At 45.2% G+C, this 23,749-nt stretch overlaps 1 protein-coding gene across 1 annotated transcript in view; it reads left to right on the top strand.

The window, feature by feature from the left end:
• The window catches only part of KIAA1549 (KIAA1549 ortholog), a 135,486-nt gene that overhangs the window by 71,725 nt on the left and 40,012 nt on the right, over nt 1–23,749 (top strand). Inside the window, exons 9-15 of the mRNA XM_034637766.1 lie at nt 985–1,162; nt 4,390–4,574; nt 12,005–12,201; nt 13,863–13,978; nt 19,507–19,712; nt 21,339–21,562; nt 22,514–22,667. Coding sequence (XP_034493657.1) covers nt 985–1,162; nt 4,390–4,574; nt 12,005–12,201; nt 13,863–13,978; nt 19,507–19,712; nt 21,339–21,562; nt 22,514–22,667 — 1,260 coding nt within the window. The remainder of the gene's footprint in view (nt 1–984; nt 1,163–4,389; nt 4,575–12,004; nt 12,202–13,862; nt 13,979–19,506; nt 19,713–21,338; nt 21,563–22,513; nt 22,668–23,749) is intronic.

Below are 23,749 nucleotides of genomic sequence, written 5' to 3'. Positions count from 1 at the left end.
CCATGTATTTGTGAAATTTCCAGCTTTTCTTCTAGTGGTCAGAAAAGATACTTGATTTAATTTTTGTCTTCTTGAATTGGTTGAGACTGTATTGTGGCCCAACATATGGTGTATCCTAGAGAATGTTCTACGTGTGCTTGAGAAGAATGTATCTTCTGTTAATACTGGATGGAATGTTCTGTAAATGTCTCTTAGTTTCCTTTAGTCTATAGTGTTGCCCAAATCTGTTTCCTTACTGATTCTGTGTCTATGTGATCTATCCATTGTTGAGAGTGAGGTATTAAAGAATTTATGAGATTTATCATCCTGAGAGCAGTGGTTCTCAAGTGGTGGTGATTTTGTGTCCCCCCCCCCCCAATACATTTGACAGTGTCTGGTGACATTTTTGGTTGTCATAACTGGTAAGGGAGGGTGTGGCTGTTGGTACTGGCATCTAGTGAGTGGAGGATGGTGATGCTGCTAAATTTCCTACAATACTTGGGATGGCCCCCCATTGAACCAAAATGACAGCAGGGCCAAGGTTGAGAAACCTTGCTCTAAAAAAAGAGAAAATGCTGATAAGATTCAAGATGAGATTGGATAGAACCAGTAATAGTTTCTGAGAACCAGGGATGTACCTAACCTTAACGATTCATGTTGGGAAGACAGCAGTGATCTCCCGTGATGTGCTGGAGCTGGTTGGTCACAGTTCTAGACTGCCTGGACTTGGCCACCCTGTGTTCTCTGTTATCCTACTTGCCTGTTTGTTTCAGGGAAGGCTTTGAGCAAGATGAGGCACACTAGTTATTCTGTACAGAGTAACTTTCATTGTCCCTCTTCCCATCGAGAGAGCATCGTGGGTGTTCTGGGATCCAGAGTGGTGTCATGAGCATATTATGAGAATTGGAATGAATCCTGAATAACACAGTCAAGATTGAGTGCCCTGAGCAAGGGCATCTGGAAATAGGAGCTTTGAAAATGCTAATGGTTTCTGTTATCTTTCAGGTGGTAAACGTGTCAAGGCTAGAGGGAGATGACAATCCTGTGCAGCTCATCTACTTCGTGGAGGATCAAGATGGAGAGAGACTCAGTGCAGTCAAGTCTTCAGATCTGATTAACAAGATAGATATCCAGAGAGCAGCCATTATCTTGGGTTATCGAATTCAAGGTGCTGTTGCCCAACGTAAGTGTGTGAGGCATAGACCCTAAGTAGTGTCTGTGCTGGGGTCAAAAGCCAGTTTTGTGTTTTTTTGTTTTTTTTTTCTGACAGTGAAATCTGAATTTAAAGCATTCTTATGTCTACAGTGTAGATTTATGTCTTAAACCCTTATTATTTATTACGTGGCACTTGTATAAAACATCAGTTGTTTTTTTGTTTGTTTTTAAAATATTTTATTTATTTATTTGGAAGAGAATGCAAGTGAGAGAGCAGGAGCAGGGGGGCAAGGGCAGAGGGAGAGGGAGAAGCAGGCTCCCCACTGAGCAGAGAGCCCGATGTGGGGCTTGATCCCAGATCCCAGGACCCTGAGATCATGACCTGAGCCCAAGACAGACGCTTAACCAACTGAGTCACCCAAGCACCCCAAAATGTCGGTTGTTAAAATTCACTTGCCAAGTCCTTTATTTCAGCTGCTTGTAGTTGTAACATGCGCTGCTGTTTTCCTACCCAGCATTTTGTATCCCCAGTGTTAGAGTGAGTTCTAGTAGCTTAACTTAACTGTAATATTTTCCCCCTACTCCAATACTGTTTCTCTTGTTAAAAATTTTGTCTTATGTAAAATAGCTTGTTTTCTCTGTATTTATTCCAAAATCTTGTCTGTCATATTTTGAATGTTGGTGGGGACAGTTAGTCACACAGGAAGCTGGGAGGTGCCCTCTGCGTTTACTGGCTTCCTGCTGAGTTTTTTAACACAAAGAAGTCCTTGATCCTTACTCTTTTCAGTGCCCTTTCTCTCCCTCCCCATCCACACAGTACTTCACAATTTAGAAAGAGGTATTTTGGTATTTCTGTATTATTGTTGGAAGATACTTAGCTCCTGCCCCCGGCAGTGGTTGCTCCCAGTGCCTGATTTTTCAACTCCCCGATTTTGGGTATTTAAAATTAAGAAAAAGGAGAGGCACAGAAAAGTGTATTTCTCTAAACATTCCTTTATGAATCAGACTGCTATTTTAATGTGTATGCTTTTGCTTATGAGCCAGAGAGCAATCCTTGTAGAGCTTGGTGATATTTGCTCCCAACAGTAAAGGGACAAGTAAGCGTTTAGAAGGAATGGAGCATCAGAGAATACTGAAGAGTTCTTTATAGAGAACGCATAGGCTGCAAAGGCACCTTTACAAAATGACAGCTTCACAGTTATCCTCAGTAACAGAAGATTCTTTGTGACATCTGTACTTGTCCCTGGAAACTAAGCAGGACGAGGGCTTGTGGGCACACTTTGTCTAATTCATAGGTGATGATGGGGAGAGTTGAAGCAAATAATCCATTGGTGGTTTGTGTATTTGAGATATGATTGCATATTAGTATGTTCTGTTTCAAAGCAGTGAGAAAAAAAAATAACAAAGCATTTACTTATATGTCTTGATCGAGGACATTTCTGATTGTAGGAGAGGTGCCCACTTCAGCTAAGCGCTTTGCCTCTGAAAGAAGATGAGTTGCTATAGGGTATGGGCACCTTTCAAGCTCCTTACCTCTGTACTTTGCACCTCTCTTCCCTCAGTTTCCTGCTAAAACCCACAGGATAAGGATCGTGGGATTGGAAGCCTCAGCCAACATCAGGCTCTGCCCCCAGGCAGCTGTAGACCCTGGTAGCTGGGCCTCTCCCAGGGTGTTACTAGGTTAGAACTAAGAAGAGCATCCAGTTGTCCCAGCTCCTTGGTTTGATTCTGTCAACCCCTCTGTATTGTCAGTTTTCATGCAAAATCAGCTATGTATGTAGACTCTATTCAGGCCAAATTTAAAGATAAGATTAACACTTTGTCCCGTTTTCCATTTCCCACATGGTCTCTGCTCTGTAATTTGTGCTTCCTTCATAGTGCTCATGCTTTAGAGTGCTTGCTCCCTCCCTTGTCACTCTCGGAGGCCTGAACCCACACTTAAACCAGCACCAAGAATCTTTCTGTTGTTACATCTTTGAGCAGAAACATTTTGATCCCACAGTGTGTGCTAACTGTTATGGAATATGAAAAGAGCATAAAACTTAGCCCCCTGCCCATGGAGACTGAGCTGTATTTGAAATGACAAGACTTAAGAGTCATGACCGTATTAATGAGTAAAGTAGTGCGGTATATCAAGATGACACATTTATGTAATAAAATGCTTTTTAAAATAGTAAGGTACCAGGGCGCCTGGGTGGCTCAGTCATTTAAGTGTCTGCCTTCAGCTCAGGTCATGATCTCTGGGTCCTGGGATTGAGTCCGGCATCGCATCGGGCTTCCTGCTCAGCAGGGAGTCTACTTCTCTCTTCCCTCTGCCCCTCCCCCCTGCTTGTTCTCAATCCCTCTCTCAAATAAATAAATAAAATCTTAAAAAAAAAAAAAAAGTAAGGTACTGTTTGCATGGCAAAGGCACCCAGAATGAAAGAACTTAGGCAAGGAGGAAACTCACCTTCTTATGGAGCAGTTTTTATAAAGTGATGATAACAGATGAGAAGGTTGGGCAGAGGGGAGGGGGACATTTTGGTCTGGGGCATCTGGTAATTGGAATCTGAGCTTTAAGGGGAGCTGAATCCTTTGAGAAGATGGGTGCAGAATGAAGAGGATGAGGGCCCAGGACCAGGAGGTGAAGTTAAGGAAAGATGCTGATGAAGGAAATGAAGGCAGAGTGCTTGAAGCATATTCATCCAAGGCCACGGAAGATGGGAGGCCGAGGCAGTGGTCGGGGTGGTCAGGAGGGTGGGGAGTGGCAGATTCTGAGTAAGCGAGTCGGATGTCATGTAGTTTTAAAATTGACAGCTGGTACCTTAAGTCTTTTTTCAGGGGTTTTGAGAGAGAGACACAGGTGAAGAAATTAAGGCAGTGTTTGTAGATTACTTATTGGGATTTCTGATTTTTAGTATGGAATTGTTTCTGCAGTGAGATTAGGGTGGAGCTAGTAGAATACACGGGAAGTCAGGAGATGTGTAATTAACCTAGCTCTGCCATTGGGTGAGCCATGTTCCTTTAGACATGTCACATATGTCACCATGGTCCTTCAGGCATTGAGGATGTAGTATTCTATGTTGTGTTTGTTTACTGTGTCACGTTTCTGGCCGTCAGGAGATCACAGGGCCTAACCACTTGCCTTGACCTGAAATGACAAGGAGTTTCTAATAGAAAGTTTCTCATAGAAGAAGCCACGTTCCCTGCACAGAAGGGCTGTCCGGTAAATGAGTGCAGAGGAATTCGTGAACGACCTGTCTTCTTTGTCTGCAGCCTTAGACAGAGTGAAGAGGCCGTCTCCAGAGTCCCAGAGCAGCAACCTCTGGGTCATTGTCGGCGTGGTCATTCCAGTGCTGGTGGTGATGGTGATTGTCATCATCCTCTACTGGAAACTCTGCCGCACGGACAAGTTGGACTTCCAGCCTGACACGGTGGCCAACATCCAGCAGCGTCAGAAGGTAAGGGTGTAACCCCCAGCCTTCACACAGGCAGTCATATGGGCTGGGATAGGCTGAGTTCAGGCTTTTGATACTGAAAGATGGGACAGAGAGCTAACAGGGACATTTTTTGGTTCTAATGGTGCTATCTCTTTGACTCACATGTGCTTACTGGAACCATGATTCTTCTCTAGTATTAATTATATGCCAAGACGATGAAGCTGTATCAAGGCTTAGAAATGTTGTGAGCACCGAATTCTACTGTGATTTTATTTATGAAATGATTAGTTCAAAGATTGCATCCATTTTTGTATGAATTCTGATCTATTTTAACCCTGGATATTTTCAAAGAGCAGTAGCCAAGGGAGGTTTTCTCAGATCTGTGTGTCTATTTCTTTCATACACTGTTGTACTGGACGGCATCTTTAGTTTCCATCCACCATACTGGAAACCCACTGTCCACCTTGATCAAGACCACTTAATCATTAAAAAAATGATATTATGTGCCTTACACATTTTAACTAAAATATATAAGTGAGTTTGTATTTGCCAATCTTTCGATGTACCCTGAGCCTTTTTTCTTTTATATTATATTTTTTGCACTGTTGGTTTACTGAGAGGATTCTGTTTGTTTTTTTTTGTAACCTAATTTGACAGCAGTGTGTTTTTAAACATCTTTTTCATGTTGTACCAAAGCATCCTGTTTAGTTTTTATAATAATAGCAATTCTCACTTTTATGTTTCAATGATATCTGCAATATTTAATTGTCACATACTAGTTTCAGAGCAAAGACATTGACTCTTGGTAAGTGTCGAGTTTTGGTTGATCTGGTGTGAGCAGAAACATGCCAAGGACCAGAGAAGAACTCAGTAGCTGCACACATCTGGTACACCAGGCAATGAGCCGTTACCAAGGGGATGGAAAGTGGTAACCCGTTGACTGTGTGTATGAATGTGCACCCTCTGTGGGTCTCACACATTTAGAGGACTCACTTGACTCCAGAAATTTGGTGAGGAAAAGCAAGGAAGAGGCGGAAGAACAAGAAATAAAGGGTTACCTGTTGACCTTTTATTTTTTTTTTATTTTTATTTTTTTTAAATTTTATTTATTTATTTGACAGAGAGAGAGACAGCCAGCGAGAGAGGGAACACAAGCAGGGGGAGTGGGAGAGGAAGAAGCAGGCTCCCAGCGGAGGAGCCTGACGTGGGGCTCGATCCCACAACGCCGGGATCATGCCCTGAGCCGAAGGCAGATGCTTAACCGCTGTGCCACCCAGGCGCCCCATGTTGACCTTTTAAATTTATTCTGTCTGGGTCTAAAAAAGTTCTGCCCATTACAAACCTACAGCTGCTGAATGAAAAAATAGGTATTCTTAATTTATTGTACTTTTGTAAAAGTCAGTGAAGAGTATTCTTTTTCTTATGAATTAACTAAAAATGCAAAATCATGACTAAATTTGCAAGCTGATGGTTATCAAGTGTATTGGAAGCAATTTATATATTAACATTATATTTATTACCCATCTGCATTTATTATTTACAGAGTGTGCTAAGATTGTTTTGTTAGACTAGATAATGCCATGGAAAACCCTGGAAAAAGTGCTGGAGGTCCTAAATCATTCATAGCGTGAATTTCACTGTAATAAAATCAGCAACAAGTTTGGAAACATTTTTGTTCTGGTGAAAGAGTATCGTTACAGAGAGATTCACCCAGTATGGATGGTTATGTATTCAGGTCTTTCATATTCCAGGTTCCCTAACATAAATACTCCCTGTGGAAGCCTGTTCATCATCTGTTACTTCATTCAACTGTCAGAGGACAGCATCTCTTGAGTTCAAAATAGGATACTCCCCAAATTTTCTCCTTCTCCCACTTTTACTTCCGAAATATCTTCATGCCCCAGATGTTGCTGTAAATCAAATGGACAGAATTTCAAATAGAACTTCCAGCCCTTGGGGTTGTTCTTGCTGTGCATGTGCTGGAGGATTTGGGCATAGTCTTATGCATGTTTGTTGGAAGGTCTTCTGTGTGGAGGAGTCCCTGAGGGAGTCAGAGTCTTTTGACCCTCATGGGGGGCCCTGAGCTCCGCGACATTTCAGAAGGGTGGTCTTTGTTTTGCTGGCTCAGGAACCGACTGTGTATAGATCTTGTCATGTGTTTATAATAGGAAAAGGACGGTCTCTGTTTAGTTTAGAAACAAATATCTCTACTTCACAAGCGTTTCTTTTAAGATTTACCTGGCAGTAGTGACGGGCCTCTAGCCCATCCCTTGGGACAATTTTAAAAGATGCTAGTTTCCCCTGGGACTACAAAAGTTCTTTTTCCTTCTTGTGCAGCTCTCTGTTGTCTCTCTCTCTCTGTTCTGCTCACCCTGCCCCCTGATGTGGGCACACTGCTGCTCTCCCAGATCCTTGAGCTCAGTAATCCCAGAGCTATAAACATCTGGAAACAATACATATGCCCACCAAAAAATCCACACCCTCTGCCCCTTGTAATGAGCAGGAAACCTCTTCAGATTGTCTGGGGGTGAATTAGTTTTGACATATGATGAGAGGGAGAGGCCATTCTGTCACATTTTGAGACCAGGTCCTTTTTTATTTCCAATCATTAAAAAAACAAACCTAACCCCTATCTTTCTTTTATCTGTAGTCTCTTTAATCTGTGGCCCAAAGTCATCACTGTATCCTGGTATCAGAAAAACTGCAGCTTAGACCCACCTTGCCCTGTTGAGGTTCTGTTTAAAGAGACGAATGTCATTGGCTAGATGCTGCTGGTCCCATGAAAACTTGTTCCTTCCGATGGGGACAGTTCACTCCCTGTGGTTGGCGTGGGACTGTGGTTCCTGACCAGTGGGCACTGCGGGCAGCTAGATGGAGCTGCAGTAGTCACTGCCTATCCATTCACCAAACACCGAGCATTTGCTCTGAGCCAAGCAGGGCCAGGTGGAGTTGCAAGGCCGGATAACATGCAATCCCTGTTTCGAGGACTTCAGTAAGGGAGAAGGACAGGTGACCCAGACACTGACACACAGCAAAGCAAGTCTGTCTAGGCTGTCTTAGAAGCAGGGAGGTGGGGCAGCCACCCCGTTGGGTGGTGGGCTGCCTCTGCCTTCTGGAAAGAGGTGATGCTGGGGCTGAAGCTCAGAGATGGAGGAGGTGAAGCCAGGTGAAACGCCCATGTAGAGGGCATGGCCTACATGTCAGGAATGATGGAGCAAATGTTGTCTGGAAGGGCACAGCAAAAACTGAGGCGACAGTAGGCAAGAGCCAGGCTGGGAGGAATTGTAGGACATATCAGGGGCAAGCAATGGTGTTGTAGCTGATGGGGAGCCACGGACGCGTTTTCAGCAGGGAGAGCAGCTTGAACATTTTTATGTCTGGAACGACCACTTTGGGAGGCTGTGTGGACAGCTGATTGAAGAGAGACTCCATGAGCGTTTCTCCCGTCGCAGCCAAATTTATCTCGTCCCCTGTGGTTGCTCTCTGGGTGTCTGCAAGGACGCCGTGGTACCTAATATGTGGAGAATTCAGTTCACCCACGGTCACTTGACTGCGATTTGCTGTGGCCCCGGGGCGGGAGAATCTTGGAGATTGCTCTTCTAACTCCAAGACCACAGGGTGACCAGAGAGCCCGGGGCTGCAGCAGACACGGCAGTAGCTTCGCCTTGCCTTCGCCTTCTGAATGGAAACAGCACGGCCACTGTGAGACATTTCACAGACTCATCCACCAAATAAGAAAGGGGTAGACAATGCTGCTTCTTCAAGATGGCAGATTTTTACTCAGGCACGTGTGGGGTTTGCTCTGTGATTCCTCTTGTCGTCTTAACTGCTCCTTCCCAGGGGTTCAGGCTAACTGGAGTGCTAGAGACTCACTCCATCTTGTTCTGCCTGGGTTGTATTATATTTATGGCTCACATGTTTTAAAATTCATCAGGCATCTCTCCTGTTCTTTGGCTGACCTGCTTTACCCGCCCGCTCTGACTTGTCGGCGATGTTATTCCAGTGGGGCACGGACAATGGGGCCTGTCCCCTGTGTGACATATTAAAGAGAGAAGGAACAAAAGAGCCGTCTTTCCTCAGAAATGAGGGGTCCTAATGGAAATATTGAAGGCAGTAATTAATTGAGGCTCTTCTTCTGTAAAATACTGTTTGAAGTTTATTCTGCATGTGGAAGCCAGAGACACGATACAGCCAGACTTAACTCTAGATTTTTTTTTTTTTTAAAGAAATGGAAAAACTAGAAACGCATTCTGGAAAGCAAGGATGAAACAAAGGAGCTAATTCCATAAAAGGGCAAGATTTCCTCTAATTTCTTCCTTCTGTGTGTTCTAAGATAGCTTTTGTTTTGTGTAGCAGCACGGAGTAGGTGCCAAATTTCTATTGTTGTAGAAGGTGGTGACTCACCCTCTTGGTGAGAAGCGCAAGGATCTAATGGGTGTATTTGAAGATGTTGGTGGGAATCAACAGTGAGCCCACAGGGCTTCGATGAACTTGTATTTTATTTTATTGATGACATATACCTTTTTTTTTTGGCTCCCCACAATATCAGTGTAAGTTTGGAACTTCAACTGACTTTTTAAAATTCATTTACTCATCACATATTTACGGATGGTCTACCTTGTGTCACACCCTGTTGCTGAATTATAAAATTTTCTATCTAACTTCACAGCTTTTATCTGATGGCTGAGGACACTTAGGTATTTACATTAACTGCTTGTTATTTCATCAACCAATAGCAATAATAAGCATTTTGACATATACACATGCTTGTTTCTTGCATGAACCCTGAGAGTTTGTCCAGGTAGACCAGTAGTATTAGCTCCTAGGCTTGGGGTGCACTGAATGTACCACAGAGGCAGAGCTGTTTGTGTTTTTCCCTTATTCACTCAGAGACCTCTACTTGGAGGAGGCAGTCTGTGGCTCCTCCAATTTTAGTAGAGCAGACTATCTACCTTGCAAAAGGGATTGTCTCTTGGTCGTTGGAGGCATTCAGTTTCTTGCTGGGAAATACACTAAAAAAGATTTTACCAATATTTATTAAATGGCGTTGATGGTGTTGACTCAGTGACTATTGATTATGTCTGTGATTCTTTCATTTAGAGGCAGCTTGTTTATGGAGCCACCATGAGGTGCGGCTGGGTAAAGGCTCCCATTTGGGTGAGAGGGGCGCTTCTCTTCTGTAAAGCGGGAAAGGGGAACCAGCGTGATGCCCGGACTACAGGCACAGTCTGAGGAAAATCACTGGTAGCGAAGAGTTTATACTGACCTTGTGCATCTGGACTTTGATGGTCTTAAAATGGCTGCATGCCCCTAGGAAAATATACACCCCTGGGGATCTGGGGAGCCCTGCTGAGGATCAGTCTTGTGGATGAGGAGATAAACGTATCCCGAGTGGTTGGAGGGGAGGGGGAACCAGAGAGGGGCAGGTTTGGGTTCACATTGTGAAAGAGTGTTCCTGAGCCAAGGACTGTGGTGAAGTAGCCTGCTCTTGTCATATGACATCATTAATTTAGAAAACACAGCCACACCAGGTCTTTACCTTTTGTTTCCAAGCAACATCTTTGTAAACTTTGTTTATGGGAAGTTTTGTCCCCCTCTGCTGGCAGAAGTCATTATTGCAGACTCCTTTCCTTCTCTTCACTGATACAGACTTGCAGTGCTAAAAAGACCTTCAAGATCATGAACAGAAGCCATTGGTGTTGTCACTCATTTGGCATAAAATTTACACAAATATGGTAAAACCTTTTGCTTCTACATAGCATATTATCTAAAATAATTCCTTAGGTTGGTTTGGGCTTTGTCTTTGATGGATGGACTCTCTCTAGGGATGGAATACAGCCTGGCTAAGGGCTTTGGTTGTGCATGTGGCCTTCCTGCCAACGAGACTTCTGGGACAATTATTGAAATGCAGTTTAGTTTCCTATACTCTGCAAGCTCAAATTAATGACACACAATATCCCCCACCCCCGACACTTTTGGTGTCCCCACAAAGGGTGGCTCACCTTTATTGGCCACAGTTCTCTATACTTTTGAGCACCTTGCCTGTGTTAGTGTAGGAAGCTGGAAGCTGAGGTCTGGACTCTGTGGTGGCAGGTTCACGGGGCCTGGGTTGTGGGTTTGATGTTGCTACTGTGTATCTCAGGTAAGACTTCTGTGTCCCCCAGTGTGAGAGGTGGACTTTTTCGAAAACACCTTTCTCCTTCCTCCTTGGGCCCCCGGTACTATTTTTGGCCACTCCCTTCTAGAGATTCTCTATCCCCTTGCCTTCTATTACATTGAACTTCACAAATTCTTTTCTTTGAAGTCACCTATTTTTTTTTCCTTGCCTCCTTTTCCTCCTTTGAACCCCAAACTATTAGATGTTCCCCAACATTTTATCCACAGACTCTGTTTTCATCTTGAAAAATCTGAGAAAAAAAAGTCTCAGGTCCCCTACCTGTCATCTCCTGTATAGATTCTCTCAAAGTCTGGTCTCCAGCCTGAAATTTCCCCTAAGCTATTGTCCTCCGTGTCCAGCTACATGGGGCTATTCTCCTTTGGAGGTTTTCCTGCCATCTCAAACTAAGCACGTCTAAAGTGAAACCTGTCTTTTTATCTCCTCAGGTTACCATTCTTTCATGATGAATGTCCCTTCCACCGTTCAGGATGCCTGCCTATAAGTCATTCAAGTCATCACTGGCTGCTTTCCCTCCTTCACCTCTTATGTCTATTTTTGGCTTCCAGATCCTTCAGCCCAGCCTCTAGAGCTATTCATTCCTTCCCATTTCCATTTCTAGGGTTTTGGGCTCAGGCTTTTGTCATTTCTTGCATGGGTATTGTTGGCCCTCCTATAGCCCTTTGTGTCCTGTCTGCTTGGATTTTAGAAATCTGCCTCTTCAGAAACATTTAGTGGTTTTCTGCTCTAGAAATTGGCACTTGGTGTTGGCCAGCCTTCTCTCCCTCCCCACATTCTGACCCTTCTAGGGCAGCTGATGGGATCTCTTCCTGCCCCTCAAGTGTTCTCTGGTGCCTGACATGATTGAGAACATTGTCTGTGTAGTTGCCCCTTTTCATTTCCAAGTTCTGCCCGTCCTGTGAATCCTGGCTCAAGTCTCCATTTCTCTATAAATCATATCTTGCTCCTGCCACTCTCTGGAACCGCGTGATCATGCTGCTGTGATGGTGGGTCAGGTATTAGCTTGTGATGTCTTTCGTATCGTGGTCTAGCTGTTTGATCCCGTACTCTTCTTTAATCTTTCGCAAGTATCTGTCTTTTCTGCAGACTCTAGGTGAGAATGGCCCTGTGCACACAGTTGACGTTTTAGAGATGCTTGTTGAATTAGAATGATGGGATGGCAGGCATGATCTTGGTCAGAAGTCAGCACTCAACAATCTTGCCAACTCTCACAAATCCCTTTTTACAGCCCTCAGATTTCAGATTGACTGTCTTCGCTTGTGTGTATGTGTTTTAGTTGCAGATCCCTAGTGTGAAGGGCTTCGATTTTGCTAAGCAGCATCTGGGTCAGCACAATAAAGACGATATATTGATTATTCATGAGCCAGCACCACTGCCGGGACCTGTGAAGGACCACACCACGCCCTCTGAAAACGGAGATGTGCCAAGCCCCAAGGCAAAGATCCCTTCCAAGAATGTCCGTCACAGAGGAAGGTTCTTATCGGGCTTTCTGTGTTGTTCCCTATCACAGAGCATGTTTCCCTTCTCAGTTTTGTCAGTTTCCAGTGTCAGAAGAGCTGATGGTGAGTATTCCCTGGGTCTGCAGCCCGGGACACTGGCAACAGCTTGCCCAAAGTCCACGAACCCGAGAGCTCCCAGCCTACTCCAGTGGACTGCCATGGGAGGCCAGATGCTTTGGTGGTCCCCCCCGAGACTTGATTAGGTCTTGCCTAGCTCGAGTGGGTATATTCTGGGGTGATCATTCTGGGCCCTCTGGAGATGATATCAGAAGTAATGTCTAAAAAGTGTATGACACATAATACGCACTCAGCCGGTAGTGGCTTTGCCTTTGCTGTTATGCCAGCGGTTGGCTATGCCTTCGTTGCTTTGTCTGCGGGTGACTTTCATCACATCCTTTTTTCTTTGCTTGCTTTCCCTGTAGCTGTCTGTGTTGTCACCCTCGTTAGCATGTTTCCATGGACTCGCACCACCTCCTCCCTGCCCAGCTCCCCATCCCCAGTGTCTTTCCATTCCTCCTATCAAAGGGAAGCAGGCAGAGGGCTGGTGTTAACACGGCACCTGGAAGTCCCCCATCACCCTCTGATCCTAGGAGAAGGGCTGTAGCTGGGTCAAAGTTTAGAATCAGATTTTATGCAGCTGCCTTTAGATCTCAGCACAATCACACTAGGGTATGGAAGCCTCAAATTATCAGTGTGCCTTTGAGCTTTGAACTCCAAATCTTGATTTCCTGCAAAGAGGGAAGAAATGTGTGATCATACCAACATTTGAAATGTCACAATTTCTGACTTACCAGAAAACCTACCCCGGAGGGTTCTGGCCTAGTTTTAACAATTTAATGGATGTTACACCATGATCTTTACAAAAGAAAATGAATTATGTAGAGAGATGTTATTTGCTTAATCATCTTGCAGGCTAAGAATAAATCGAATCATTAAAGACTGTTGAATATGTTAGTATAATTTTGCCAAGTTTTTTTTTCTCTTCCCTTAGTCGTCTCATCCTAAACATTTAGACACAACATTTCAATGGTCTGCATGGTTAATGTAGGACTTTAGCATCCCTCGGGGGCACAGAGAGAAGGGGTGCTAACTGGTTAGGGAGTTTCATTAACTCCCTGCAACCAGGTTCTGTGTCACCCTTGCTTTTGATAAACAGAGTTGAAGCTCAGGGGTGATCACTGCTTTTGTTTTGTAAGTATAGGCTTCTTCCAGAGTTGTGGGGTTCTGTGGGGTGAAGATAGGACCACCCTGGGTTCCTAGGGATTCTTTGGTCCCCGTGGGGGGACCTGGAACCAGGCCTGAACCCCAGATCTTCTGATACAGTCTATGCCAGACCCAGACTGCCAGTCCAGGGCCCTGGTAACTGAGGAACCGTCCTCCTGTCTGGCTTAGCTTCCTAGCATTTGTTGGAATACAAAGTGCTGAGCATAGAAGCCGTGTAATACTGTCTTCAAGAGGGGATATGTGCTATCAATGTGTTCCTTGAAGATGATTTTTGGAAATGGTCTCATTTCTGTCTGTTTTGCCTGTAAGCCTGACTTCCACATCTAAATTAATGTGACCTCTCGCCACCTCCCACCCCACCCCCCAGGCCCTTTCTTTTTTCTAACGTTTGCATTTGTTTTGTGACTGCAGAGTTTCTCCCTCGGATGCTGACTCTGCCGTAAGTGAGGAGTCCAGTGAGAGGGATGCGGGAGACAAGACTCCAGGAGCGGTGAACGACGCCCAGTCCCACAGAGCCCCGCAGAGCGGTCTGTGACTCTTCTCATTCTCTACGTTAAATGTCGTAGTTATGAGATTCCAATAGGATAAGGTTTTACACTACTTCACATGCTGCACACTAAAAAAAAAAAAATCTACAGGGTAATATTCATCCATATGGTGAATTTCTCAGCATCGACTGTCACTGTCTAATGTCGTACCGGTGGCTGCATCGATGGGGGAGACTGTGCTAGACTCTGTTAGGGATTCGCTCAAGTATGTTTTGAGGTTAATAGCCACGTTCCATTCTAGTTTAGAGTCCTAATGGTTTTCCTCCCTGGAGAACAGGAGGAAACTAAAACCAGAGTCTCAAAAACTACCTTCAGAATTTAGTGACCTTCTTAGGATCCAATTCTGGATTTTTCTCAGCTATCACTGCCAGGAAGTCGTTTATTTATCATGGGTCCAAATGCATTCTATTTGGTCTTGTTCCTAGATCGTTCTTCCCGTAGGTGGTTCAGTGTGATCGAATGGCATAGCATATTTGTATCTGTCGTCTGTGGCTTTTTAGGCCAGGTCTGAAATGAACTTAGTGTCCGGCCCTTTACCGTGGATCTCATGCTCTGTGATCAAACTAAGCCCACAGGTTTAACTAGACTCAGCGGCATTTTCTGGTGTGATGGCAAGGTAGTTCGGTTTTAGTTTACCAGACTCTTAAATAAATGTGCGAGTATAGCTCTTACATTTGCTGGAGTTTTAATTATATTTCAGGACCGTTTCAGTAATGCAAAGAAAAGTGGGATGCCTCAGGATATTATTTTTAATAGTAATTTTTATACTTAAACATTTGTCATCACAAGTTTCTTTGTTTGAAAATGCAGTACAGAGTGAACCATATTCTAGAAATGAAGATTCTAGCTGGAAACCAGAGGGCCTGATCTGTCACTGTCATGCATACGACCTTCCAAGTCCCTTAGTCTTTGGGGCGTCTGTGGAACTAAACTAGCTTATTTTTGAAATTCCTTCCAGCTCCTTTTTGGTGTTAAAGAAAACCCCCTTAGAATAAGGGAAGAATTTTTTCTTTGGATCCAGTTTCACAGAATCTTAGAAGTTATTTAGCACCATGGCAACAGGTGCTCTGTTTCAGATAGACAGGACTAAAATCTAATTTCGATTCCAGGAAGGAAATATTTGAGGGGAAAACAAAAAAAAAAGCATCTGTTCTGGAGTTTCTCCGTTTCTGTTAATTGCTTATCTGAGAAAATTTTGCTTTTAGTTCCTACATTTAATGCCTCACAGTTTAGTATATGCTGCATGGCTAACAAAAATCAAAAGTCACTATCATCGTATATTCAAAATCCAGGTAGTAAGCCTGTCAGGTGTGGGACTGAGTTGCCTGTGGAAGGAGGCAAGTGCATTAGATGTTCTTGTGAGTTCTAGAAGCTCAGCAGCTGCTATTATGATTTAGAAAGACACCACAGTCTGCACATTATTTTCATGTTTTAAAAAGATGATTTTCTCACTATAGATACCAATTCACTTGGAAGCTTTTGCTTGTTTCTTTAAAGCTGCCATGAAGGCATTTTGCTTGCATAGAACTTAATTAAATACCCTATAGAAAAGATTGTGAGTTTCTAATCATAGCTTTTGAGTTATTTTGTAATTCATGTAAAAGCCCTTCTTCTGTGGCAAGTCATAGTTGCTTGAGAACCATCTGGGTCCATGTTGCCCTGGGACCAATGTTCCCTGTCCCCACAGTAGGTGGCATGGCCGCTGGGTGCCTTCTGACTCCTTGGTGAAGCTTTCGATGGATGTCACAAGCCATCTGACATTTCCAGGGCCCACATGACAATGATAGCTGAGAAAAGAGCGTTGTTTTTGTTTTGGTCTGTTAGAGGTTGCGCTTTATTCCCTTCCCAGCTGACTGTTTTTGGAAGGTGGCTAGACCATGATGCATACATGACCATCCGTGGATGGACCCTTATGAGGTTATTGACTCAGATGTCACTGTGTTCACAGTTACCGTGGTTTTAGAACAAGTCACACCATTTCCACAGGTTCCCTTTAGCGGAGCTGTGAAGAGCGAGATGAGGTAGGAGGTGACGCACCTTCCTCGAGTGAAGGCAGCGGCATTCAGGCTGTTTCTGTGCCACCACCGTGGTGTCCTCGCAGACGGTGGCATCCCCCCTCCTTCTGTCATCAGGAATCCACCCAGTAGGCAAGGACTGCAAGACACGTGTGTGCAAGGGGGTGATTTTTAAGTAGTTGGAACTTCATTAATGAGAATTACACAAATTTCGAATTCTGGAATGGAATTCTTAGTTGGAACTTAGGTGATATCTGCCATGGCACATGCTCAAGAGTTTGCTCAGCAGGGAGCGCCTGGTCTGCTGAGCGTCCAAGACTCTTGGTTTCAGCTCAGGTTGTGATCTCAGGGTCCTGGGATCGAGCCCGAGTCAGGCTCCGTGCTCAGCGGAGACTCTGCTTGAGGATTCTCTCCCTCCGCCCTTCCTCCTGCTTGCTCGCTTGCTCTCTCACTCTTTCTCTCTGTCAAATAATAAATCTTAAAAAAAGAAAAGTTTGCAAAGCAAATTAATAGTTTTAGAGAGATTGCCAGGCAACTGTTTTGACTACCTATCGCATCAAAGTTTTTCAAATAATTGTGGAGCCTCATTTATGAAGTGATGTGAGGTCATAAATTAGAATTCTTTGCCTTATACCAGATTCCCAGAGGCCTCTTTGAGGTCATATCTTACAAACTTAGCTGAGGTGACTGTTCGTTTAGTCCTTCATGCGCCAAATGTGTACTCAGGGCCTGTGGTGGGGGAGGTGCTGGAAGAGGATGAAGACAGAGACATGCGATCCCTGCCTCACAGGATATTAATGGGGGCCATGGGCCTTGGTGATAATGCACATTGCCTGTATCCACCTATAGATAATGAAGTTAGCATTTCTTGAGAAATGTTCCATTGCTTCGGCATTTTAGCAGTGCATATTGCCCTTCCCTCTGTCACGCTGCTTTGTCGATGTTTCCCACACTCTAATTTCTGTCATTACAATTTTTTTTGTTTTGTAATATTTGAATAGAGATGGGTTTTATAATAATTTTTTATTATGTTAGTCACCATACAGTATATCCTTAGTTTTTGACGTAGTGTTCCATGATTCATTATTTGTGTATAACGCCCAGTGCTCCATGCAATATGTTAATCCAAAGTCTCTAACTTACCTTAAGGCAGATACACACAGATTAATCTCTGTGTATCCAGTTGTACTCTCTATTGGTTATTGTTGTCCAGGTTGTTTTTTTAAAATTGTACAGTACATGGCAAACAATAAAAATAACCCAGTTATAAAATATGTGTGTGTGTGTATATATATATTAGAAAGCCTGGGTTCTGAGCAGTATGGAAGCTCGAGGATTTTCTGGGATTCCTATGCTTCTCTGGTTGCAGTGGTGAATTACAGAGTGACGAGACATGACCACGGTTGGGGGCTGGAACAGGGCACAGACGGGAGCCGGTCACAGGCCTGCAGCTCCCAGGTACCCAGGCAGGCAGATAGCACTGCGGGGGGGGCTCATTCTTCCTTTGTCGTCTTTGTGTCCTGGTCTTTTCACCCTCCTGGAGGAAAGCAGTCTGACCTTTAAGTGCCAGTAGCTTAATGGGCCCCCCTTTGTGACATTTGCTGCTATGTTATAAGTTTGGGTTAGCCAGGCTAGCCTATCTGGGGAAGCTAATTACCTCCTTGTAGGCATCGTGCCTGTAATTTGAGTAGCTGCCACCAGATGAATGGTGGTGCCCGGCTGTGCTTGTGTTGCACAAATAGGCTCCCTCCAGGCCCAGGTCAGGGAAAGCAAGCCCCAGAATAGCCTGAATCAAGATAACTGTGCCTTCTCACGAAGAGAGGCGTCGTTCATTCACAGTTCCAGAAATCATTTCTAATCGCGTGGGGTAACGAATGAATGTAATTCACATTGAGAAGAAGTGCAAAGACTTACATACCACTGACGTGCGTGCATTCCTTATGTAAAATAGCCGCTATTTCTTAGTGTTTTGGTCAATTCTATCTTGTCTTTTTTTATTTATTTTTTTTAAGATTTTATTTATTTATTTGAGAGGGAGAGAGAGAGAGATAGTGAGAGAGAGCACTCAAAGGCAGACGCTTAATCAACTGAGCCACCCAGGTGCCCCTCTGTCTTCTTTTACATCAAGTAGAAACCTCTATATTTTTCACTTGTGCTTGAACCAACCTCAGGCTTTTGTATATTTATTTATTTATTTTTAAAAATATTTTATTTATTTGTGTGACAGAGAGACAGCCAGCAAGAGAGGGAACACAAGCAGGGGGAGTGGGAGAGGAAGAAGCAGCCTCCCAGCGGAGGAGCCTGATGCGGGGCTCGATCCCAGAACACTGGGATCATGCCCTGAGCAGAACGCAGACGCTTAACGACTGCGCTACCCAAGCACCCCTCTTAGCCATTTATTTTAAAGCAGCATCCAGGGTGCTCGGTTAAGCGTCTGCCTTCGGCTCAGGTCATGATCCCAGGGTCCTAAGATCAAGTCCCTCATGTGGCTCCCTGCTCAGTGGGGAGTCTACTTCTCCCTCTCCCTCTGCCCTTCCCCCTGCTCATGCTCTCTCTGTCACTCTCTTGCTCCCCTCTCTCAAATAAATAAATAAAATCTTTAAAATAAAAAAAGAAAGCAGCATCCAGAGCGTTCAGAGGGCGACTGTGACTTATCAGAGTGCGTGCTTCCAAATAGCTGTGTCGAGCTCTTTCCATCTCTTTAGCCCTTCTGCATCTCTCTCTCTTTGCCTTTTTAAAAGTAAAGTTTATTAGGAGTGTTTCTACTGTAAAAGTCATACTCATTAGAGAACATCCTCTCTAAAGAAAATGCAAGAAATTGGAAAAAATCACCCTTCATACCAAGATCCAATCTGTTTTCTTTTTTGAAGTTCTAATTACTTTTCTAACAAGTTCTAGGAAGTAAAATATACAGGCTATACAGTTTCTCCTCTTGACCATTTTTTTTTTAAAGATTTTATTTATTTATTAGAGAGAGAGCAGGAGCAGTGGGGAGGGGCAGAGGGAGAGGGAGAAGCAGACTCCCCGCTGAGCAGGGAGCCCCATGTGGATATTGATCCCAGGACCTAAGATCATGACCTGTGCCGAAGGCAGACACTTAACGGACTGAGCCACCCGCCCCCTTCTCTCGGCTCTTCACCTTGGATTTCTTCGTGCCTCAGAACTGAAAGGCCAGACGTGTTCAGTGCCTGCATGTCCACACTCCCCTCAGCTTATGTCTTCACCAGTATAGTTGCCTTGGTGACTGCATTTATATCTCTCCAGATGAGAGCAGAAGTTCAGAGCTCCTGTCAGTGTTTCTCTAAAAGTTCCACAAGCTGCTTAGTGACTCACCGCGCAGCCCTGCCTTTTCCTTTCCCTTCCTGAAGACTCTGAAATGCCTTTAGACAAAACAGGGCAAGTTTTGGCACCAAGTAACGTGATGATTGATTATTTGCTATTTTTTTAGGGTGGTTTTATTTATTTATGCTTTTGCTTGTCCTTCTGCTCCAGGGCCACCGCTGCCCAGTTCGGGGAATGAGCAGCACTCCTCGGCCTCCATCTTCGAGCATGTGGACAGGCTGTCCCGGTCCTCAGAGGCCAGCCGGCGGGTTCCCAGTAAGATACAGCTGATTGCCATGCAGCCCATCCCGGCACCTCCGGTTCAGCACCCCATACTGGCCGACCGGGTGGCAGAAACCAACAAAATTAACAAAGAGGTATTTACTCTTTTTAAAAAAGTACATTTATTAAAAAAAAAACAAAAAACAAACCACATTCTGATTTGGTCAGTGCTTAAAAACAGGTGGAAATCGCAGTGTCGGAAGGTTACTAAAGCTAGGAGCTGCTGACAGGTATTCTTCGTTTTAAATATTAAACTCAGTTTTTGTTTAGATCCAGGACCATCCAAGAACACTGTTAGGCATATGGCAGATGTACGGAGAGTTAACGTAGCAAACCCGAGCCTGCTATCCTTCAAAAGTCCTGCTGTGGCCCTTGGCTAGTGTTTGGGAACTTATATTTCAGAAACATTCCCACTATTCCCAGAACAGAGTGGGTCACCGTGCCCAGGTGTTTATGCAAACATTATGACTTTTCTGAACATCTCTTTTCCTTCTGGGACTCTGGAATTTTGGGACATGCTAGGCAGAGGGAGCCTATTGGACCAGTCCCCAGTATGAATCCTGGACATTACATCTCTAATGGGCTTCCTTGGTGGACATTTCACATGTGTTGTCACAACTCATTGCTGGAGGAACAAAGCAACAATGTTCTGTGTGACTCCCATGGGGAAGGCCTCCTAGAAGCTTACTCCTGGTTTCCTCCAGACTTCACCCCACATGCCATTTCTCTTTGTTTATTTTGATTTGCATCCTTTTGCTATGATAAATGGGACTAACTGCTGAGTCCTATGAGTTTTCCTAACGAACCTTTGAACATGGGGTTGATCTTAGGACCACTGTAAACTTTGTGATCCCTGATAGATCCGCTCTGGCCCCAAGGATCTAGTAAAACCTAGTAAAATCCTATTCCAGTGAATCTTGGAAGAGTGAGTTAGATCCACTTCTCCCCTAAGATTTTGGGAACCAGAATGCCATGCCAAGTCACTGTTAACTTTACCTTGAGAGATTTGCCTGGGCTGGATAATGAGTGGAGCGAAGGCCATTTAGGATTGTACACTAGGCAGCTCCATGTCTGTCCATTTCCTGCCTCTAAGAAACACCTGTTACTGTCGGGAGGTGAAGTAGTAGGAAATTGCTACATTTGCAACCCCCTCCCCACTTTAAAGGTGATCCTTAAAGTAGATCATCTTACAGAAGTCCTATCAAGAGTTCTTAACGGTCTTTCCTTCTTCTTGCTAAGAATGTGTGCCATGGTTTAGGATGGTATGCGCTGCTTCTGCTCACCAGTGCTGGGGAGCCCCAGCCCAGCACATCCCCGGTCCTAACCTGGACCTGTCTCCAGCATCTCCAGTTGCATGTGCCTCTGTACCTGCCATGCGTAAGCACCCTCAATCTGCCCGTCAGAAAGAAGGGAGTGTGCTCACCAGGCCTGTGGCCCCACAGCTTGAGAGCGTACATCTCCATGTTTTTCTTTTACTCTCTTTTTAAAATGTAGTATTTGATGTATACATAGACTATAGGACTAGCCCATGGGTGATGGCAGGTTCTCTGTCCCCGTGTGTGGGTGTGGCTGTCCCTGTTGCCCCCTTAGGGGCCTCGCAGGAGCATAGGATGGCCATCTGGGGCAAAGGAACGCCTTCCCAAGATGCTCTCTCTGCATGGGGGCCAGAAACCTTCAAGGAACATTCCATGTCTCTCCCTCCTCTTCCCTCGGCCACGCAGATCCAGACGGCGCTGCGGCACAAATCTGAGATCGAGCACCATCGGAACAAGATCCGGCTCCGCGCCAAGCGCCGCGGGCACTACGAGTTCCCGGTGGTGGATGACCTGTCCTCCGGCGACACGCGCGAGCGGCACCGTGTATATCGCAGGGCGCAGATGCAGATCGACAAGATCCTGGACCCCACGGCCAGCGTGCCTTCGGTGTTCATCGAGCCCAGGAAGAGGTGCGTGCCCTGGGCAGGGCTTCCCGAGGTTTGCCTGTGGAGGCCCTGCAGCCCTGCTCCTGCTCGGGCTGCTCCCATCACCCGCCGCCTCTCCACCAGCTTCAGAACCTTGTTCCTGGGTTTGCTCTGCCTCCTCGCATTCAGCTAGTTGAAAATGGCAGTCACCCTTTCTTTCTCAGATGGTCCCCCCCTGGTTTCCCTCCTCTGTCTCCCCTCACTCTCACTCCCAGTACCTTCACCTCCTCTGCATGGGCAGGTCCATTTCTTTTCCCATAGCTGCCCTCAGAGTCTTGGTCTCTTGGTCTTCCAGACCCCTGTCCCTCAGGCACATGCATTTTCTTTAATCACTGCTCACATTTATGTCTTGCTTTGTTCAATACCTATAATGGCTTTGGTTGCCTGCCATGTGAAACGTGTGTTCCTGTACCACGCAGGGCCCTGCCTCTCATTCTGGCTGCTTCCCACCATCCAACAGTATAGACAGTGTCTCTCCATTAGATGGTCCCCTCATTGCCCCCTCACCCCGCCCACATTCATCTGCTTCCTGTTTCTGGCCCTCAGGATGGTGGTGCCTGCACCTCATATCCCCTCCCCACAACCCTTCCCTTCTGCAGATCCTACTTGCTCTTCAAGACCCAGGTCTGGCCCCATATAGCCAGCCATGATATCAGTAGCTCACATTGACCTTGCCCTTTTCTCAGTGTCTGAAAAAAGGTCATGGTGATATGTTACCCAAAATGACTCTGTGTTGTTCATGGATTTAATATGCTCAGGTAGACTGTGGCTTCTTATAGCAGAGTCTGTGTCTTACACTTTTTTTTATCCTGTGGGGTGTTTACCACAGTGGCCAGCATATCCCAGATGCTCAGAAAATACTTAGTGTTCAGTTGATAACCTACTGGCAGAAAGGTTTATTTCCTATGAAGATAACCTCTTTTTTTCCCCTGGAAGCTCCAGGATAAAGCGATCTCCCAAACCACGCCGGAAACACCAGGTCAATGGCTGCCCCGGAGATGCTGAGAAGGACAGACTCATTACCACAGACAGCGATGGCACTTACAAAAGGCCCCCCGGTGTCCACAACTCCGCCTACATCGGTTGCCCAGTATGTATTGCCACCTCTTGCTTCTGGAGTCAGGGTGGGGTGGCTCTTAGGGAAAGGAGAGGGAACAGTGATGGCTGTGGCCCTGTGTGGTGGTAGTGTCAGATGGCTGAGGCTCCAGGGCCAGCTGGGCCGTGAGGCATGGTGGGGGAAGGGGGCCGGTGGGCTGCTCCTTTGAGGGGAGACATGAGTCACAGAGACCAGTGGGCTGCTGAGTGAGCCCCTGGAAATACAACTCTTGTGCTGGTCCTTTCTGGATGCAAGCCCTGTTTTCTTATGCTTCAGGATGGGTACTCCTTGAGGTTGGTTGAAAACAGAAGATTTTTTTACTTCCCCTGGTCAGAGAATTGTTTGGGTTTCTTGGTAGCAGGAGGGATATTTAGGGTTTCGTCTCTCCTTTCTGTTCCTGGAGTGCTAAGAAGATATTTTGTGTGTGTGTGTGTGTGTATAATTGTAATGGAAGAAAAAGTTTAATGGAAATTAAGAAATTCAGAATTAAATATTTTGTTTTCAAAAGGAGAGGGGCCCACTCCAAGTTGCTTGAAGTGTCAGAGGCAGACATTGATAACATTAAGGCGCACATACACCGACCCCATTGAGTAGGGAAGAAAGGGCCAGCCTCCCCAAGGGTCTGTGAGACACCCCCAGACAGAGAGGGAGCTCCATATGTGGCTGACGCCAGCAGTGCCAGGACACGCAGTGGACACCTATAGCCTTGTGCCAGGGGGCAAGCCTGGCTCGTTGCACCAGACCCCTTCCTCCTTCCGGAGACACATGTATAGAGGCATCCTTGTTTAGAGAGAAACTAGCGAGGAAAAAAAAAACAAACCCACATCCTTGGAGAAGGGGTTTGTGATGTACATGATCACTTTGGATAGAGCTTGTGTGCCCTTAGCCATTGTCTCCTAATTACACAAATAACTAATCCTGAAAGATGTGAAACCTAATTACACAAATATGTCAAACACCACACTGACATTGGGGCTAAATATCGTTGAATCATGATCATCTGAAAGAACCAGGCTTTTCCTTGGCAACTGCCTGTATTTCTAGTGTCCTGAAGACTGGCCACACCTGCTTATGAG

The sequence above is a fragment of the Ailuropoda melanoleuca genome, chromosome 1, assembly GCF_002007445.2.
Source record: "Ailuropoda melanoleuca isolate Jingjing chromosome 1, ASM200744v2, whole genome shotgun sequence".
Classification (NCBI taxonomy): domain Eukaryota; kingdom Metazoa; phylum Chordata; class Mammalia; order Carnivora; family Ursidae; genus Ailuropoda; species Ailuropoda melanoleuca.
The sequence above is the reverse complement of the archived record's forward strand: the minus strand, read 5'-3'. Positions and strand labels throughout refer to the sequence as shown.